The following is a 20377-nucleotide window of genomic DNA, read 5'->3' as shown; positions in this document are numbered from 1 at the left end:
AGGTTTTACTTCTTTGAATTAATTTCATTAATTTAACAGTGACATAGAACCTACCAGGTCTTGGGCTCAGAATTGGCACCGAGAGAAGTCTGGCTTTCAGGAGGGCTGGTGAGATCATTCTCACTGTCTGCCGGCCCTCAAGTCTGGTACCCACCCCCATTCCTTACCAGCACCATCAGCTATTGCCTAAACCCCAATTTTGCAGATCCCGTCTTTTCTTCTTCTCAAGCATGTGGAACTAGCTTATCTGAAGTCTCAAGAAAACATCACCTAACCAGGGAATTTTCATTTCCTCTAGGGAAAAAAAAAAAAAAGATCTGTGCTGTGCCCACTCAAACCTGTCAGAGACACCTATTTGAAAGAGGTTCACAGCTGTACCTGTGCTAAGCTGTCCACCTTCTGTAAGTGCAGGTTACAGTTGCCACGTTGCTATGACAGATACTGTACAATGCGTTGGCTTGAAAAATAGGAATTTATGGGCTCACGGTTATGCGTAATAGAATATTCAAGATGATTCCACTTAAATTTTAAATTATACTATATATGTTTACAATATTATGCAGTAAAGAGACTGGAATAAGACAGATCCAAATTGGTTATCCCAGGGGGCTTGGATATGGAGGAAGAACTTGGAAGAAGTGATTTCCAACTTACATTTACATGTCTGTATTTTTTTCCAATTTTTATAATTAAAAAATATATTTTATGCTATAAAATCTATTATATTTGTACTTTATCTGTTTTTAAAGTATAACCACTAGGAAACATTAATAAAAAATGAGCAAAGAAGATGAAGGAACAATTGAGGAAAGAAAGAAAATTGGTCAGTGAACACATGAAAATCAAACAAATGTAAACAGAAAAGGATGGGATAGTCCTTTTTAACCTATGAAGTTTGTAAAGATGATTATTAATAGGGTTCCCAGAGGTTGTCAGGAGAGCAGAGCCTATTGGGGAAAGCGTAAATAGAAAAAATGTAAAGAGAAACATAGAAACATACAAATCATAAAGTTATGCACACACTTTGTGTCAGACTCAAGTTAATGTATCCTAAGGAAATGAAAATGGATATAAAGAATAATTTAACTACAGGCTGCTTTAGCAGAACTGACAACAAGTTAAGTGCCCAATAATTACAGATAGTTGGATACAATGTGCAATGTTCATAAATGGAGCAATATGTAGCCAATAAACAAGCTATCAAAGAAAATTATGAATTGCACAGAAAAATGTGAATAATATATAAAATAAAAAAGCCTCACAATGTGGTATGTACATAATGATCCAATTTTGTAGAAAAACATCCTCTGAGTCTTGCTCAGAGAAAGGATTTGCAATAAATTACGTTTTTATCGGTGGTGAGATTATTTTGATCTTCATTTTGTTCTTTTTGCTTATTGAACTTTTCTAGATTTAAAAAGTGAACATGTGTTAATTTGGTACTTAGAGAAAGAGAAATTAATTTAAAAGTTGCATCATATGCAGTTGGTCTAAAGGCAACCAACACACAAAATGGCAGAGCTGAGAAAGACACATATAGAAACTAACAGATGTGTAGGTTTGCTATTGTATCTCATCACCAAGGTGGACTAGAAAGTTATTAATCTAAGCAGTATTCAAATAAAAGGGGATTTTTCATTTGAATTGAATATAAACCCCATCAAAATCATGAACCATATCATTCTTAATTTGACAATGATTCAAGTTATAGAGAGATGCTAAGACATGGGTGATTTTATTTGTCTTCTAAGGAGATCAAGCTATGAATTTAACCTTTAGCCACAATATTCCCCATTGAGTTTTCAAGTGATGCCAGCTTTCACATCCAGGGAAAGGGAAAAGGAGAAAATCAGACATCTCCTCTGTTTCCTTGCCTGCCGTTCCTCCAGGACTTTTGCGGGCAGATAAAAGAAATGAAGAGGTAGGTCCTGCATACAGCAAAGACTATTTCCCATTCTCCTTGCACACAAAAGTACTGTTTTTATAACGACTCAGCTGAGAACTCACTTAAAATCATTCTTTGGTTTTGACAGCTATTTGCAGGTTTTAGAAAAGAGGAGGAAAGAAGTGCCTTTTCTCAATCACTGTTTGAATAAGGGTCATTGTGTTAAGCTGACAGTTTGCTCATCTAATAAAATTCGCCTGAGATGTGCAGGGAACAAAAGTGCTGAAGTGTGGTTTCTGCCCTTCCGCCTCCACTCAGGGTCCCCAACCACCAGCTCTGTCCTCCTCTGCCCCTTCTTGCTTCGTGGGTGCTGTCAAGATTTCATATTTTAGAGTAAAGCTTCTCCAACGCCAATGTGCACAGGAATCTGCTGGGTTCTTGTTAAAATTATGGATTCAGATTCAGCAAATATGGGACAGGTCTGAGATTCTAATTTCAAACAAGTTCCCAGGTGGGGCAGGTGCTGCCGGACCCAGACAACACCCAAACACCAAGGTTTTTGGGACAATGCTAGAGGAAAGGATGATGGCTTCTCACCTCTAAAAACTGTCCTTAGTTTGCACGTCATACATTGAACAATGTATGTATGAATGTGCTCATCTTTCCTCCCAGAACGTGGATGAAATAAGCCTGAAGTGGGAAGAAAAGAAATAGATGTTCCAAGGGTGCAGGCACCTAATGGGTCTGGAAACAAAGGGAACTGCACATTCTCATGGAAATCTGAACAGTAATTAGGCTGGTGCCTTGCCCGGGGAAGAGGCAGGGGAAAACCTGATTTAAGAGCACAGTCTTGATGGTCCAGCTTGGCATCACTAAAGGGAGCAGAAGATATCAGGGTTTCCTAGGCTCAACCTTTATCACTGCACAGAAAATATAACAAGGATGTATAAACCAGGGCCTCCTCACTCCAGGATATGCACTCATAGACACCGCAGAAGACAGATGCCACTTTATCTGAGTTGCCTGATGCAAACGGTCTGCATGGATGTGCCTGTTTTGCCAGTTTCCATACAATTTCTGTTCACGCATGGTGTTTTGTGAATATATACTGCAGACTTTATTAAACATATGATAAGTGAGATGGAGGGTTTTGACTTCACACACCTCTGAGCCTATAATTCTCCAGATCTTGATTATCTTGTCTGCCTTGTCAGGTTCTTTTCTCTCCTAACCTCCCTCCTTACCCCCTTCCTGCTTGGATGATCTGCATCTCACCTACAAAGCAAGGGCATTAAACTCAGATACCCTACCAAACTCCATGCTCCACAAAACCAAAGGGCACTGGGTTCAGGGCTGACCCCTCTAAGAATCTCCCACCCCAAGCTGCTGATTGCTTGCAGCAGTTCCCCTGCAGAGAACCCTACTGAACAAAATTTCTTCCATTTATTGTTGTGTAGAGGGATTGCTTTTGGTTCCCCTTAGGATACTGTCCAAACTCCATGTGTTAGTTGTCTACTGCTGCATAACAAGTTATCCCAAACCTTAGTTAAGGACAACACACATTTATTATCTCCTGGCAGCCATGGGTCAGTAATCCACGCACAGCTTAGCTCAGTCCTCGGCTTCAGAGTCTCTCATGAGGCAGTCAGCCCGGGCTGGGGTCTCACCTTAAGGCTCCACTGGGCAAGGATCTGCTTCCAAGTTCACTTTCATGGCCGTTGGCAGGACTCCGTGCTTAGCAGGCTGTTGGTGTCGGCCAGAGGACAAGCTCCACTCCTTGCCATGGGGAGTTCTCTAACACGGCGGCTTGCTTCCAATAGAGAGAACAACACAGAGTCGCAGTTTTATAATCTCATCACAGGACTGACTTCCTGTCCTCTTGCCATATTCTATTGCTTAGAAGCATATCACTTGGTCTGGCACACATGCAAGGGAGGGCAAGGAGTAGCAGAAGCTGGGGATTTTTGGAAGCCACTGTAGAAGTCTGCATACCAAACTCCATAAGACTCTGCATGATCTGGCTTTTGATCACAGCCCAGCTCAAAATTTATCCCATATATCAAACCACAAGGTCTTTGCACTCATTCCTGAAATGCACCATGCTCTATCTTGCTTCTGGAGAATCACAGTGTGGTCCCCTCTTCCTGGAACATTCTCCAGACCTCCCACAGGTGAGTCTTCACCTGCATGGCTCAGATTCATGCTCAAGGAGCCAGCTCGGATTCTGCTGTTCCACCAGAACACTATTCTGCCCCAGTGAGAGAGATGGAGGTGCATGCTCCCACAATACCAGCTAATTCCCCTGCAGTTAGCACTTATCACCATGTCGGGGTTGCCTACCACCCCCTCTTCCCACTGTGACCTGCGAGACTGCAAGCTGTATAAGAAGTAATTCTGTAAAATGTTTGTTGAATGAATGAGTGATTGCCTAGGCAAGAAGAGAAGTGAGGCAGAGTTGGGGGTTCCATTTTAGTTCTCAGGGAGTGATCACTACGAGAAGAAGCCACCTTTGTGGAGTCAACAGGAAAGGACCATGGCCGTCTGCACAGATTGCACACTGGCTCTTCAACAGTGAGAGGGAATGGCCCAGGCCAGGGTTTGGTGGAAATACAGTCTGTAGGCTTTGGTTTCTGAAAATTGCCCTGAGGGTGACTCATTCAAAAATATGTGTATGTCTATATATGATAAGACAGGCCCTGTGTGCAGTAGCAATTTGGAGCAGGATGCTGAAACAGGCAGTCTGCCCACTCAAGGGCATCAGCCACCAATGCTCTCTGCCCACCTGCACTGTTTGGGGAGGTGATCACTTGGGCCCAGGTGGATTGTCAGAATGTCTTCTGGTGTCACCCCTCTCTTCATAGGCAGAAGGCATGGAGTGTGACGTGGCTGCAGCAGGAATAGGAGCTCTATTTCCCGCAAGGGACAGTTGTGTTTTGATAGAGTCCATTTCCTTGGAAAACATTTACATGAGAAGCAGGGCAAGGGCACTGGGGTCCTTTGAGATGACATGGAACCGGGGCTATCAGGGCTCTATCTGATTCTCGAGTGAACAGTCACCTGATATCAGGATACACCCAGGTAGTGGAAGAATGAACACAAAATGCAAGTGAACTGCCCCACGTTGTACCTTCGGCTGATGCTTCACAGTACTCCGTGGTCTGAAAACCTTCCCCAGTTTCTGAAATTCCTGGATTGGCTGCCACATTTTCAGAATATCTGTGAAGTGGGTCATTAGATCCAGAATAAAGTACCAGTGACAGGAAAAGATAAAAATTCTAAGAGATACTGATTTCCTTTAATCTGGTAATAGAGGAGAAAGGGTTTGAAACACCAACCCCTTAAAGGGGTGCACTTGGATTCCCTTTGGGTGATGGTATATCTCCAAACTCAAATTTGAATATATAATTTCAGTCTTAGTGCGTCTTACATGCAGGAGGTACTGATGACATCATCTTAGACTATTTCTATATAAAGGTTTTATTCAGAAGGTTCCTGGTGACCCCATCTCCTCCCTCACTGTATGTGGCCATGGAAATGCTCGTTATTAAGAACATGGGATATCAAGAGGAGTATACTGATCAGACAGCATTAAATTATTTATATAGCCCATCAGGGATTTAGGAACTCTTCCTTATTTAACTCTTTTCTCCTTGTCTGGCATTTTCAAAAAAAAGTTTTGATTTTGGATTGATTTTTCCATTTACAGAGTTGTTGCAAAGATAGTGCTAAAAGTTGCTTCACTTAGTTTTTCTCTATTCCTAGCTTACATAACTGGCATGTTTGTCAAAACTATGAAACCGATATTGGAGCACTACCTTAACTACGTTACAGACTTTGTTTGGATTTTTCCGAGTTTTTCCACCAATGAACTTTTTCTGCTGCAGTATCCAATCCAGGATTCCACACTGCATTTAATCTTCATGTCTTCTTAGTTTCCCCTAAGCTTTGAGAGTTTCTGAGGCTTTCCTTGTTTTTCTTTTCATGACCTTGGCAGTCAGATATCATGTAGAACTTCCTCAACCAGAGTTTTTCTGATGATTACACTGGGGTGATGAGATGCGGGAAGAAGCCGCCCTTCTCCTCCCACCGTATAAGAGGTCCACGATCTCCGTAACTTGATGGAGTTACCCTGCTCACCCGGTAAACATAGTGTCTGCCCAGTTTCTGCACTGTTAATTAGTCCATGTGGAGTTTTGACCATAAAATTTAAAAATTTTATTAGTTTTCAAATACCAGAATTTAGATGTCTTTCTTATTCCTATCAGGCTTCTTTTTTCTGTTTTCAATTTATTTCTAACTTCATGTTTATTATTTTCTTTCCTCCAGAAAAAGTTTTCTTAAAAATCACATTTCTCCTAGAACTTCCCTGCTTAAACCTGGAGGCTCTTCTTTGTTAGGAGAGAAGGAAATCCATATTTTGAGCACCTTCTGGGTATGAGGGAATATAATAAAAATTTTATACACATTTCCTACTTACATTTCACAAGAGCCTCCTAAGTTAAATATTAACAGACCATTCTTCAAATGAGGAAACCGTTTTTCCTGAGGTCATAGTAAAAGATAGTGAGCAATAAAACAGGTAGGACAGAATGCAAATTCCTTGCCCAGAAATTCAAGATATCCACAATCTTTTCAGATTTGACTGCTATATAGATCTCTTCTATATAGATCTACCCCCCAAATCAGACAGGTCTACCCCCTCAGCATACACATTCTCTCCACATTAGTGCCTTGAACATTTGCTCTTGGAGTCCCCATCTCCTGGGGGGCTCCCCAAATTTCAGCCCCCCTCCAAGCCTGGTCTCTCTGCATATGACGGCCACAGCTTCTTTCTTTCTTACTGAATGTGCTGCCTCCAGCCTCCCTGGCACTTGGTGGTAGCTATGCTCCCTGCCTCCAGCGAGTTAAATGGAGCTGCCGGGCATGCATCACGCCATGCAGAGGACACAAATTTCATCCTGTTGGACACTGCCGGTGTCAGGAAACCACCTGGGACAGACTGCCAGCTCCTGGCTTCCTAGTGGGACCTGCCCTGGGTCCTTCTCACAGAACCCCAGCTCCTGGCCTCATCTGTGGCTTGGATCCTTCCCCTGCCCTGCTCCTACTTCTGGCTTTAGGCTCTTATCTCCATCCTCTTGAAGACCTACATCCTCTTTTTCAGTTCTTTCTGCTGCACTCGCTTTCCTAACATCACCTGAATATGTGTGTTAATCGGGCACCAAACATGTTTACCAGGGCTTTTCCCAATAGAGAACATTTTAGTTTCTCATTTACACTCTTTAGTTTCTCATTTTTACTTTTCTGCTATTTCCATAGTTTCTACAGAAATTGCTGCTTCCCATACTTAGGATGGGAAAGCATATTTTAATGAGTTATTTCACATGTTACTTAACTGGTTTTCCTCTCCATGAGCAGCAGAATCTGTCAATTCAATAAATATTTATATAAAATAATATTTGGAGAACTGTGGGCTTTTTTCCTTCTTGGAATTATGTGAAAATGACTAAAAAGAATGTGTTAAGCATAATATAAATAACGCTTGCTAATGAGAACTATGAACATTTTAAGCTATAATAAACACACACAGTTAAAAGTACAAGCACATACAAAGTACATACATATATAAAAACACAATTAGATGTAGATGTACATATAGAAATATTGCCTGAATTGGGTCCTTCCAGAACTCATATACTTTCCTTTCTGCCTCATCTCTATTCTTTTTCACCATTCAACACCCCTATTTCCCAACCATTGTCAACTGGGGCAGTATCACCTCTAAAGAGGTAAAAATTGGTTCTCTGAGGGTAAAAAATCTTACTATTTTCACATATAAAATACAGATATACATGCAACACATTAACAGAAATATAGTCTATCTGTAATAGGAAAATTTCCTAGGGGATACAATGAAGAAAAAAAGTCTAAAACGGCTCATTTAAAGCAGGTGATAATGAAATAATGTTGGGAAACGCTGGTCTACACTCTCTGCTCTGGTGTTGGTGAAGTTTGCAGAACATTCTTAGCTTCTGCCCCTGCACCTGCTCAGTGTCCACTTTCAGTAAATTGTTTATACATTTACTTCTAGAGAGAGAGGCATGATCTGCCACTACTGTGTGCAAAATGCCTGAGATTAATCACTTATTGCAGGGCTGGATTTTCTCCCTCTGACTCTGAACGATGCAGGTGGGCACAGTTCTCCGACTTCCGCTCCAGATCGTCCCACTGAAATGCCCGGAGCCCATTCTTAGCAGCAAGTCACTTGTCATTCATTCTATCATATGCTGTGTACTCTGAGTCACACAAACTCTTCCCTGATATCTTGGTGTTTATGGAATCGGGGATGGAAGAAATCACACGGACCAGGGACAGCCTGCAGGATGCTAAACCACAATTGGTGAAATCGTCAAGGGGTTTCTGGAGTGGGGTCTGAACTGAGGAAGCTCCCTCCTTTCCCCCACAGCTCCGTGGTCTCTACAGCACCACTGAAGTGAATCTCACAGGCATTAGCATCTCTCAGCTGCAGCGGGAACGACAATGCACTCCCTTACTCATGTCCAACGAAGCCATGCCTAAAAGTGGAAAAGCAAATGAATTTTTTCTAAACAATGCGAGGAAAATCACTTCCTTAATGGAAAATTTCAGTTCCCAACTATCCTCTGAGTGGAAGTGCCAAAGTAGTGCATAATCATGAATAACGGCAATTGCATACTGGTGAGCCCGTGGGACACATGGAAGATACAGGTGGTAAGAACTGCGTAGTGTTCCAGCAGTCAACGTCTGTAGTGGGTTAAAGAGCTTCCCCCCAAAACTCCACCCAGAACGCCAGAATTTGGCCTTATTTGGAAATAGGGTCTTTGCAGATGCAATTAAGTTAAGGACCTTGAGATGAGGTCATCCTGGGTTGAGGGTGGGTGCTGAATCCCAGACGGGTGTCCTTACAGGAAGAGGAGAAGGGACAGAAACACAGAGAAAGCCATGGGAAGATGGCATCAGACAGGAGGGATGCAGCCACAAGCCATTCTCTGACTCCCCTGCCTCCCTCTCCCATTTTTTAAGGACATTTGTAATTTCCTCCAGGCAACCCAGGTAATCCAGGACAATCTCTCCATCTCAAGGCCCTTAGCTTGCAATTGTAGGTATTTATCTCTCATATTTCTGTCTCATTTTCAATCAGCACTTTCATATAAAAGAGATGACAATTCCATAAAGTCTGTTGTTTGGATTAGATTCTACTATTTCTGCAACAGGAACTTGTCTTCCATGTAACAGTCACTTTGAAAAGTTCCTATTCTGTTAAATGTCCCTGAGCCAGTGTCTAAATAATTATATAGTCCCCAGAATATGCAAACTTTGATGCTATGAATTCAGTTAGTGGAGAAGTTTCTTTTAATTTTCCCTAATAGTCTAAACCATGTCCATTGCAAATGATTGTTTTGATTTTTTTTTTTCATTTTCTGAGTTCCATGAGAAGCCAAGATTTAGAATGTTTCAACAGTGCATGGCTATTTGTTGGTCTCTTTCCATATTTTCTAAAACCTACATTTCTGGCACCTTCTATGTGAATAAATCTATAGTTTCATCTACAACTGATAAGCAATAATTTCTCACAGCCATCTCAATTCTAACCATAGGTGTCTGCATACCAATGTACAGTAACAAAGCAGTTTATAGGCACAATTTAATTTGCCCTCAGCAGAACAGATGGTATTGGTACCTTAACCATTCCCAATTGACAGGTGAGGTTCTGAGGGGGAATACTATTTACCACAGCTAGTGTCTCAGGGAAGGCTGAGCTGCTGTAACAAAGAGGCTGAATATGTCCTGTCTCAGATGCTGCCACTATCATAAACCATGTTCAGTTTGTGCCTGGATGGCACTGGAAGCCTCTGCTCCATCATTCATGGATCCAACCTGATGTGCCTCTGTCATCTTCAACTCCCCATCTCACTGCCATCACCGCTGCAGTCAGCTGGGAGACAGCACGGAGGAAGCCTTGTGCAGACTTGAACAGGTCATGCCTGGCACACTGCACTTCTGCTCAACTCCTGTGGGGGGTGGACCTGGGCACTTGGGCTCACCTAACGGCAAGGGGGGATGGGAAATGAAAGCGGCTGAGAACATGGAAAAAGGAGCAGGCGTGGTGTGTTTGTCACAGCCAAGGAAGAGCTCAACCAAAACTAGAGCCAAGTTCCCCTGGCCACACATCTCACATCTTCTATCACGGTGTGAATGCCCTCTGGCCAGGCTTCATTAAAGTACCATTGGACCAAATGGATGTTTCCTTCCTGAAAACATCTTTTGAGACAGGATACAGCTGTTCCTCCTACATGCCAATATTTTCACCCAGGAGGAAATGGGGTCTTTATCTCTTGAAAACATCTTTGATTCCAATGGAGTACGCTTTGCAATGCAAACCTAAGGTATAGGAACATATACAACACATAGACAGAATAAGCTAGTTGACAGCACAAGAAGCCAGGGTGTGGAATGCTATTTGGTTTTGTCCAAGGTTCACCCATCAACTGATGAATGGGAAAACAAAATGTGGTCTATCCATACCATGGAATATTATTCAGGTATAAAAAGGAATGAAATTCTGATACATGCTACACCATGAACGAACCACGAGAACTTCATACTAAATGCAAGAAGCCAGTCACCAATGACAATGTTTTGTATGACTCCGCTTATATGAAATATCTAGAATAGGCAAATCTATAGACACAGAAAGCAGTTTGGTGGTTGCAATAGGCTGTGGTGTGGATGGGAGAATTGGGGGTTGAAGGTTACAGGTTACAGAGTTTCTTTTTGGGGTAACGAAATGTTCTAAAATCGACTGCGGTGATGGATACACAACTCTGTGAATATAATAACAGCCACTGAATTATATACTTTAGATGGAACAATTCACATGGTATGGGAATGATATCTCAACAAAGCTGTTAAAAAGAAAAAAGAAGGCCTTTGTAAGGGGCATGAAGTGAGCTTATAGTCACCTGCGCCCCAATGGGGTAAAGAAAGAGGCTCGTCGGGCTTCTTTCCAGAGACCCAGCGCTTTGTGAGTCCACCGAGGAATGTCATGGCCCCATAACCCTGGCACCAGCTATGTCCTATGAAATGCAACTACATAGAACCTTCTTTCCGTGCATCCTCAGAAACTTCCTTGATATGCCCAGTGCACAGGGCCTGGACACTCAGGAAGCTGAGCATTTGCATTTGTGCTTCCAACAAGAACCACCCACAGGACTCACCCACAGCCTGTACAGAATTAATTTCTACGATTCAATGCACGAGCAGTTCTGGTTCCCACCCTGGCCTACTGTTCATCATCCTTGATGGTGTCAGTTTGTCAATACATGTCCTCACTTCGCCTGCCCAGCTGGCTTCACCTTCTCTGTTTGCTTATACCAAGCATAATTATTCACCCAATACACAAATTCTCAAAACATAGCAGTTCTTGGAGATGTTCTTGGAGAAGATCTTTTTTGAAGAAGGCAAGAGGAATTTTGGTGGTAGCTGGGCTGACTGCCTGCAGTGAGAACTATGGCCGCCTCTAAATGCAATGAATTACGAAGGATATATGGATTCAGCACTCTGCTCCAACTCCTCCTGGCTAAGCAATGCCTGAGCAAGGTGTAGAGAGAACCGTGTCCAATCCAGGCACAGTTCGCCTCTGGGTCCTTTTTTTTCTTTCACCATCTGGCCTGTGCCCAGCATTCCCCTTTCTCACTGTGTTGTTTTTGCTTCTTTGTTTGACATTCTCATGAAACACTGTGTCTGTGGTGTACTTCCGGCCACTCTGGAGAAATGCGCTGGCTGTTGTGAGATGCCGCAAAGGTCTCTGTTTCTAGAACATGGACCTGTAGAGGTGCGGAGGGAGGCGTGCTGGCAGGCGAGGGCCCAGTCCCTGCCTCAGGCCACGGTCACTTCCGCTGGACGTTGGGGAGGGGAAGGGGATCTTCACCCCATGGGGACAAAGAACACCGTCACGAGTCCCAGCCACACGCAAAAGTGTTTCCCAGGGAAGTGGTTCAGGAAGTTGCATTTAATCCCTTCATGCTCTACATTCTGTGCACGCATCAAAAGAGAGGAAAGGTTCTAAAGCCATTGCTTCTGATCCCTGGAAGCTGGCTCTATGCTTGAGAGAGGAATTGACTCTTTAGTGACGTTTTGCCGAGTTCTTCATTTTGCCACATTTTTCTACAAAAACCCACAATTGTTCAAACCACACAGGGATGAGTGACTCTTGTTAGCATACCTATTCTGGTACTTTTCAAGTGCTATGTTCTAGGAAATACTATATGGACCAGATCTATATTAAAAGCAACAGAGGGCTTTATTTGCAAACAGAGTACTTTAGACAAAGTCTTTTGCATAATCCAAATAGCAAGTTCTTATTTTCAAATGGCTATAACACTCCTATTCAAAAGCTCTTTCAATTGAAATGGCATAAGCATACATCTTATTTTCTGGAAAATATATTGAAAACTGCATGGAAAATGCACATTCTATGGGCTATCAGGAGAATTAAAGCTATTGAATAAAAAGGAAAACCGTGTAGTTATGAAAAGATCCACTTCTCCACTTTGGGGGAGGTCTGCTAACTCAACAAATGGGTATTGAGCTGCCTTTGTGTTTGCTACCAGGCACTGCTGCAAGCAGTCAGAAATATAAAGTTGAATTATATGTGGTTGCTTCACTCAAGAGGTTATTAATCTAGTTTTACAAATATGGTGGTCAACAAATCCCAACTGCCTTGCCAGACAATGACATGTCTTCGAGTTGTTTCCCCCATGACTATTCTCCAAATTCAGTACCTGAAGCAAGGAAACAGCAATATCCACTTGGACCCAAACCACAGTCCAAAGAATTAAAGCACCTTTGCCCTCTGTGTGCCACTTGCTTGATTGTTTGAAAAGAGAATGCCAATGACCAGTTTTGCACTGAACAGTCACAACCCAATGCTCTCTTTGGTGATATAAGGTGCTTGGGGTCACCAAAGTGTCATTTGGAAAATTACCTCTTGATGCATAATATTATGGTAACAACCCCCTAAAGCATGGAATACATGCTCTTCCATGAGAGCTAGCGATTTATTTCTTTCTAAGTGCTTGCTTTAAACAATAAGCAGTTGAGGGGAGGCGGGGCAAGATGGCGGAGTGGTGAGGAGCAGAATTTCGTCTCTCCCCTAGAGCAGCTGGCAATTACCCAAGAACTATATGAAACAGTGCTTTCAGGGTCTCCAGTAACCAGTCGCACATTGGACACAAGTTTGGAATTGGAGGAAAAGCTGAGATCGCAGCGAACATTGTAAGTTCCCCGGACCAGGGGTCTGGCGCCCCTCCCCACCCAGACCTCACAGACTGTCTTGCTGCCGGCTCCCTGAAAGGGGGGAAAATAACACACCAAAAAACAGCAATCTGCTGAGGGCAAGAAGGGAGGCTCAACCCAGCCTCAACTGCAGAATTAATTAACAAATTAATTAACTAAATTTGGGAGCTGGGGTGCTAAAGAAGGGCTGGGCTCCGAGAAGTGGGAGCACGTAAAAGGGGGCACCCATTCCCAGACTCCAAAAAAGCCATTTTTTTTCCCCCTACATTTTGTCCCTTCTGGCTTCTCACTGATCCCTTATCTTTTTGCATTTCAATAGCCCCCGGCAGGGGTGGAACTGAAGCAGTTGGAGAGTAATTATCAGACAATAGCCCAAAGCATATCTTTAAATGCTCTATTCTGACACTGACAAAACTTCCAGGCTGGGGAAAGACTTTTAAAAGAGACTCTTCTTTTGTTTTTTTCCTTTTTTCTTTTTCTTGATTTCTTTTCTATTTTTTTTTTTTTTTTTTTTAAATCTAAAAGTAATATATGTGGTTATTTTCCATCGGAAGGCCCAGGTTGGGGGACTGCGCAGGGCTTGGGGGAGACAGAGTACCCACAGTGTCTTTGAGTTCCATATTCACTACTGAAGGTCTCCACCCCCATCTTTAATTGGCAACTCAGGCTGACCAAGGAATCTACCTGGAGAGGCCCCAAAGAGGAGAGGGGAGAAGGGAATAGTGCCCCTGAGAGACAACTGGAGTTCTGAGGATTGGGAGAGTGGAGGGAGGTCCAGCTCAACTGGCAGTCCTCCTTCTGGGAATTCAGACCCCAGGGGCTGGAATTCAGATTCCCCCTTCAGTCAGCCACGCCCCTGACAGGATCAGAGTCACCAGGAGAACTATAGTCTACATACCTCCTTACACTGGTGGGGGAGCTGTGGGCTGGCCAGCGCCACCTGATGGACAGGAGAGGAAAAGCACCAATTCTAAAGGCCTCATAGGAGGGTCTCATTCTCAGGAAAACTCCATACCCTCCCAATGAGACCTGGGCCTCACTAGACTGGGAAAATCTGACTAGGGTCGACCATATCTGAGGAGACCCACTCACAAAAAGGTTACATAGAGGCAGAGCAACAAACAGAAAAAACAAGAGGGGAAAAATTCTGATCAACTAAATAGAACCTAAGTTAGAGGTCTAGAATAAGTTGAACTGAATAACAGAGGCCAGAGAACAAAGCCAACCAACAAGAAAACCACTAGGTAAAAGACAGAAAACAAGCTCCAAAATAAACTAATCAAGAAAATCAGATGCCTAGACAAGTTAAGATAACAAGCCATACCAGGAAACACGAAAACATGGACCAGCCAAAGGAACAAACTAATAGCTCAGCTGAGACACAGGAGTGGAGGCAACTAATGCTAAATAAATTTGATGAAATGAAGGAAGATATAGCAAAAGAGCTGAAGGATATAAAGAAGACACTGGCTGACCATAAAGAAGAATTCATAAACTTAAAAAAACAAATGGCAGAACTCATGGGAATGAAGGCTACAATGGAGGAGATGAAAAACACAATGGAGGGACACAACAGTAGATTTGAACAGGCAGAAGAAAGGATCAGGGAACTGGAAGACAGGTCATTTGAATTCATACACACAAAAGAACAGATGGTGAAAAAAATGGAAAAATATGAGCAGGGTCTTAGGGAGCTGAGTGACAACATGAAACGCACAAATATACGTGTTATGGGTATGCCAGAAGAAGAGAAGGGAAAAGGGGCAGAAAGAGTAATAGAAGACATATTCACTGAAAATTTCCCAACTCTTATAAAAGACAGAAAATTAGAGATTCAAGAAGTACAACGTACCCCAAATAGAATAGATCCCAATAGACCTACTCCAAGACACTTACTGGCCAGATTGTCCAATGTCAAAGACAAAGAGAGGATTCTGAAAGCAGCAAGAGAAAAGCAATCCATCACATACAAGGGAAGGTCAATAAGACTATGTACAGATTTCTCTGCAGAAACCATGGAGGCAAGAAGACAGTGGCATGATATATTTAAGATACTGAAAGAGAAAAACTGCCAACCAAGAATTCTATATCCAGCAAAACTTTCCTTCAAAAATGAGGGAGAGATTAAAACATTTTCAGACAAACAGACACCGAGAGAGTTTGTGAATAAGAGACTGGCACTACAAGAAATACTAAAGGGAGTGCTACAGGCTGATAGGAAAAGACAGGAGAGAGAGAGTTGGAGAAGAGTGCAGAAATGAAGATTATCAGGAAAGGTAAAAGGAGAGGAAAAAATAAGATATGACATATAAATTCCAAAAAAAAAAAAATGGTAGTAGAAAGTACTGCCCTTACAGTAATAACACTAAATGTAAATGGATTAAACTCCCCAATAAAAAGACACAGACTGGCAGAATGGATTAAAAAACAGGACACATCTATATGCTGTCTACAAGAAACTCACTTTAGACACAAGGACAAACATAGACTGAAAGTGAAAGGTTGGAAAAAGATATTTCATGCAAACAACAACCAGAAAAAAGCAGGAGTAGCTATATTAATATCAGACAAGTTAGACTTCAAAAGCGAAACAATTAAAAGAGACAAAGAAGGTCACTATATATTAATAAAACGGTCGATTCATCAAGAAAACATAACAGTCATAAATATTTATGCACCAAGCCAGAATGCCCCAAAATTCATGAGGCAAACACTGCGATCACTGAAAGGAGAAATAGATACCTCTACAATAATAGTTGGAGACTTCAATACACCACTCTCATCAATGGATAGAACATCTAGACAGAGGATCACTAAAGAAACAGAGATATTGAATTGTATGATAAATGAACTAGACTTGACAGACATTTATAGAACACTACATCCAACAACAGCAGGATACAGTTTTTTCTCAAGTGCTCATGGAACATTCTCTAGGATAGACCACATGTTGGGTCACAAAGCAACTCTCAACAAATTTAAAAATATTGATATTATACAAAACACTTTCTCAGACCACAATGGAATGAAGTTGGAAATAAATAAAAGGCAGAAGGTCATAAAATTCACAAACATATGGAGGATAAACAACACCCTCTTAGAAAACCAGTGGGTAAAGGAAGAAATTACAAGAGAAATTAGTAAATACCTCCAGGCAAATGACAATGAAAACACAACTTATCAAAACTTATGGGATGCAGCAAAAGCGGTGATGAGAGGGAAATTTATTGCCCTAAATGCCTATATTAAAAGAGAAGAGAGAGCAAAAATTGAAGAGTTAACTGCTCACCTGGAGGAATTAGAGAAAGAACAGCAAACTAACCCCAAAGCAAGTAGAAGGGAAGAAATAACAAAGATTAGAGCAGAAATAAATGCAATTGAGAACAGGAAAACAATAGAGAGAATCAACAAAACCAGAAGTTGGTTCTTTGAGAAAATCAATAAAATCGATGGACCACTGGCTAGGCTAACAAAAAAAAAAAAGAGAGAGCAGATGCAAATAAATGCAATCAGAAATGGGAAAGGAAATATAACTACCGACCCTGCAGAAATTAAGGAGATAATGAGAAGATACTATGAGCAACTATATGCTAATAAACTAGACAACTTAGATGAAATGGACAACTTCCTAGAAAAGCATAAACAACCAACATTAACTCAAGAAGAAATAGATGACCTCAACAAACCAATCACAAGTAAAGAGATTGAGTCAGTCATCAAAAAGCTCCCAAAAGGAAAAGCCCAGGACCAGATGGTTTCACATGTGAATTCTACCAAGCATTCAAGAACGAATTAGTACCAATCCTGCTCAATCTCTTCAAAAAAATTGAAGAAGAGGGAACGCTACCTAACTCATTCTATGAAGCCATCATCACCCTAATACCAAAACCAGGCAAAGATACTACAAAAAAAAGAAAATTATAGACCAATTTCTTTAATGAATATAGACGCAAAAATCCTCAACAAAATACTCGCAAATCGAATCCCGCAGCACATTAAAAGAATTATACACCACGACCAGGTGGGACTTATTCCAGGTATGCAAGGCTGGTTCAACACAAGAAAATCAATTAATGTAATACATCACATCAATAAATCAAAGCAGAAGAACCACATGATCATCTCGATTGATGCAGAAAAGGCATTTGACAAAATTCAACATCCTTTCCTGATGAAAACACTTCAAAGGATAGGAATAGAAGGGAACTTTTTCAATATGATAAAGGCAATATATGAAAAACCCACAGCTAACATCACACTCAATGGGGAGAGACTGAAAGCGTTTCCTCTAAGATCAGGAACAAGACAGGGATGCCCACTATCACCACTGTTATTCAACATTGTGCTGGAAGTTCTAGCTAGAGCAATTAGGCAAGAAAAAGAAATAAAAGGCATCCAAATTGGAGAGGAAGAAGTAAAACTTTCACTATTTGCAGATGACATGATTCTATATGTAGGAAATCCAGAAAAATCTACAGCAAAGCTACTAGAACTAGTCAATGAATATAGCAAAGTAGCAGGCTACAAGATCAACACGCAAAAATCTGTAGTGTTCCTATACACAAGTAATGTGCAACAAGAGGAGGAAATCAAGAAAAAAATCCCATTTACAATAGCAACCAAAAGAATCAAGTATTTAGGAATAAACTTAACCAAGGACACAAAAGACCTTTACATAGAAAACTATAAGAAACTGCTAAAAGAAATTGAACAAGACCTGAAAAAATGGAAGAACATACCATGTTCATGGATTGGAAGACTAAATATAGTTAAGATGGCAATTTTACCTAAACTGATTTACAGATTCAATGCAATACCAATTCAAATCCCAACAACTTACTTTACAGAAATAGAAAAACCAATAACTAAATTTATTTGGAAGGGTAAGGTGCCCTGAATAGCCAAAAATGTCTTGAGAAAGAGGAATGAAGTGGGAGGTCTCACACTACCTGACTTTGAAGCATATTACAAAGCTACAGTGCTCAAAACAGCATGGTACTGGCATAAGGACAGATATACTGATCAATGGAATCGAATTGAGTGTTCAGAAGTAGACCCTTGCATCTATGGACAACTGATCTTTGATAAGGCAGTGAAGCCGAAGCAACTGGGAAAGCGCAGCCTGTTCAATAAATGGGGTTTGGAGAACTGGATATCCATTTCCAAAAGAATGAAAGAGGATGTCCATCTCACACCTTATACCAAAATTAACTCAAAGTGGATCAAAGACCTAAACATTAGCACCAAGACCATAAAACTCTTAGAAGAAAATGTAGGGCAATATCTTAAAGATCTTGTGAAAGGAGGTGGTTTCTTAGACCTCACACCCAAGGCACGAGCAACCAAAGAACAAATAGACAAATGGGATCTCCTCAAAATTAAACACTTTTGTACATCAAAGGACTTTGTCAGAAAAGTCAAAAGGCAACCTACACAATGGGAGATGATATTTGGAAACCACATATCAGATAAGGGTTTAATATCCCGAATATATAAAGGAATCCTGCATCTCAATAACAGAAAGACAAACAATCCAATTAAAAAATGGGCAAAAAACATGAACAGACATTTTTCTGAAGAGGAAATACAAATAGCTCAAAAGCATATGAAAAAATGCTCAACTTCACTGGCTATTAAGGAAATGCAAATCAAAACCACAATGAGATATCATCTCACACCTACCAGAATGGCCATTATCCAAAAAACAGAAAATGACAAGTGCTGGAGAGGATGTGGAGAAAGAGGCACACTTATTCATTGTTGGTGGGAATGTAGAATGGTGCAACCACTCTGGAAGACAGTGTGGAGGTTCCTCAGGAAGCTAAATATAGATTTGCCATATGACCCAGCTATTCCATTGCTAGGTATATACTCAGAGGAACTGAAACTTAAGACACAAACAGACATTTGTAAACCAATGTTTACTGCAGCATTATTCACAATTGCCAAGAGATGGAAACAGCCCAAATGTCCATCAAAGGACGAGTGGATAAACAAACTGTGGTATATACACATGATGGAATATTATGCAGCTGTAAGACAGAACAAAGACATGGATCATGTAATAATGTGGATGAACCTTGAGGACATTATGTTGAGTGAAGTTAGCCAGAAACAAAAGGACAGATTCTGTATGGTCTCACTAATATGAACAGACATTAATGAACAAACTTTGGGAGTTAAAAGCTGACAACACAGGCGACCAGGAGATAGAAAGAGGGCAGAGATCAGCCATTTGATGCTGAAGGACTACAGAATGTTTAGGATTGATTGCATAGATCCAGAAATAGATAGCATAATACTGTGTGATGGTAGCACGGTATTGTAAGTACACTGAACAAAGATGTCTGTGAGTAAAGCTGAAAGAGGTGGGATAGGAGAATATATGACACCAGAGGTAAAGATAGATGATAAAGACTGGGACTGTATAACGTGGCAAAAACTGGAGTGGCCAATGACTGTTACTAAATATACAAATATAAAAATGCTTTTGCATGTGGGAAAGCAAATGAATGTCAACCATGTAGAAATTTGAAAAAGGGATGGTATTCAGGAAAAAACATAATCAAAGCAAACTGGAGTCTATGGTCAACAGTAACATTGTAATATACCTCCATTAAATGTAACAAAGGCAATATGCCAATGCTAAATGTATATGAGAGGGGGATATAGGGGAGTAATATGGGATTCTTGGTAGTGGTGTTATTTGCTGTCCTTAGTAGTATATTGTATTGTATGACATGTTATTTTTCTTTTTATCATTTTTTCTTATTGCTAAAAAAAAAAAACAACAATTTTTCTTGTAGTAATCAGTATGTTCAAGTGCTGATTGTGGTGATAAATGTACAACTTTATGATGATACCATGAACAACTGATTGTACACTGTGGATAAATGTATGGTATGTGAACATAACTCTATAAAATTGTAGGAAAATATATATATAGGAGTAAAAGTGTTGGAGAAAACATGGTGAGAGGGATGATGCCTCACCACTATGGACTAACTACAATGTGTAAACTCAGAATTGAATCTTAGAACATAGCCTAACGTGGACACAATAATTGTAATAGTCCCTAGATTGTAAGCTCTTACAGCAGTTAACTCTATCCCTGAAGTGTAAGGCCTATCTCTAAACTTTGAGATGCTGATCCCCTAG

The 20377-nt window shown here is 41.0% G+C and overlaps 1 protein-coding gene across 2 annotated transcripts in view; it reads right to left on the bottom strand.

The window, feature by feature from the left end:
- The window catches only part of LOC119522832 (pseudouridine-5'-phosphatase-like), a 224551-nt gene that overhangs the window by 34805 nt on the left and 169369 nt on the right, over positions 1–20377 (bottom strand). The window contains exon 5 of one of the 2 annotated variants that reach the window (XM_037821500.1): positions 7753–8457. The exons of the other annotated variant lie outside the window; for it this stretch is intronic. Coding sequence (XP_037677428.1) covers positions 8437–8457 — 21 coding nt within the window. The 3' untranslated portion in view covers positions 7753–8436. Of the gene's footprint in view, positions 1–7752; positions 8458–20377 lie in introns of those variants that run through there. 2 annotated transcript variants of the gene reach the window in all.

Source organism: Choloepus didactylus, chromosome X, assembly GCF_015220235.1.
Source record: "Choloepus didactylus isolate mChoDid1 chromosome X, mChoDid1.pri, whole genome shotgun sequence".
NCBI lineage: Eukaryota > Metazoa > Chordata > Mammalia > Pilosa > Megalonychidae > Choloepus > Choloepus didactylus.
This window is presented reverse-complemented; position numbering and strand designations above follow the sequence as displayed.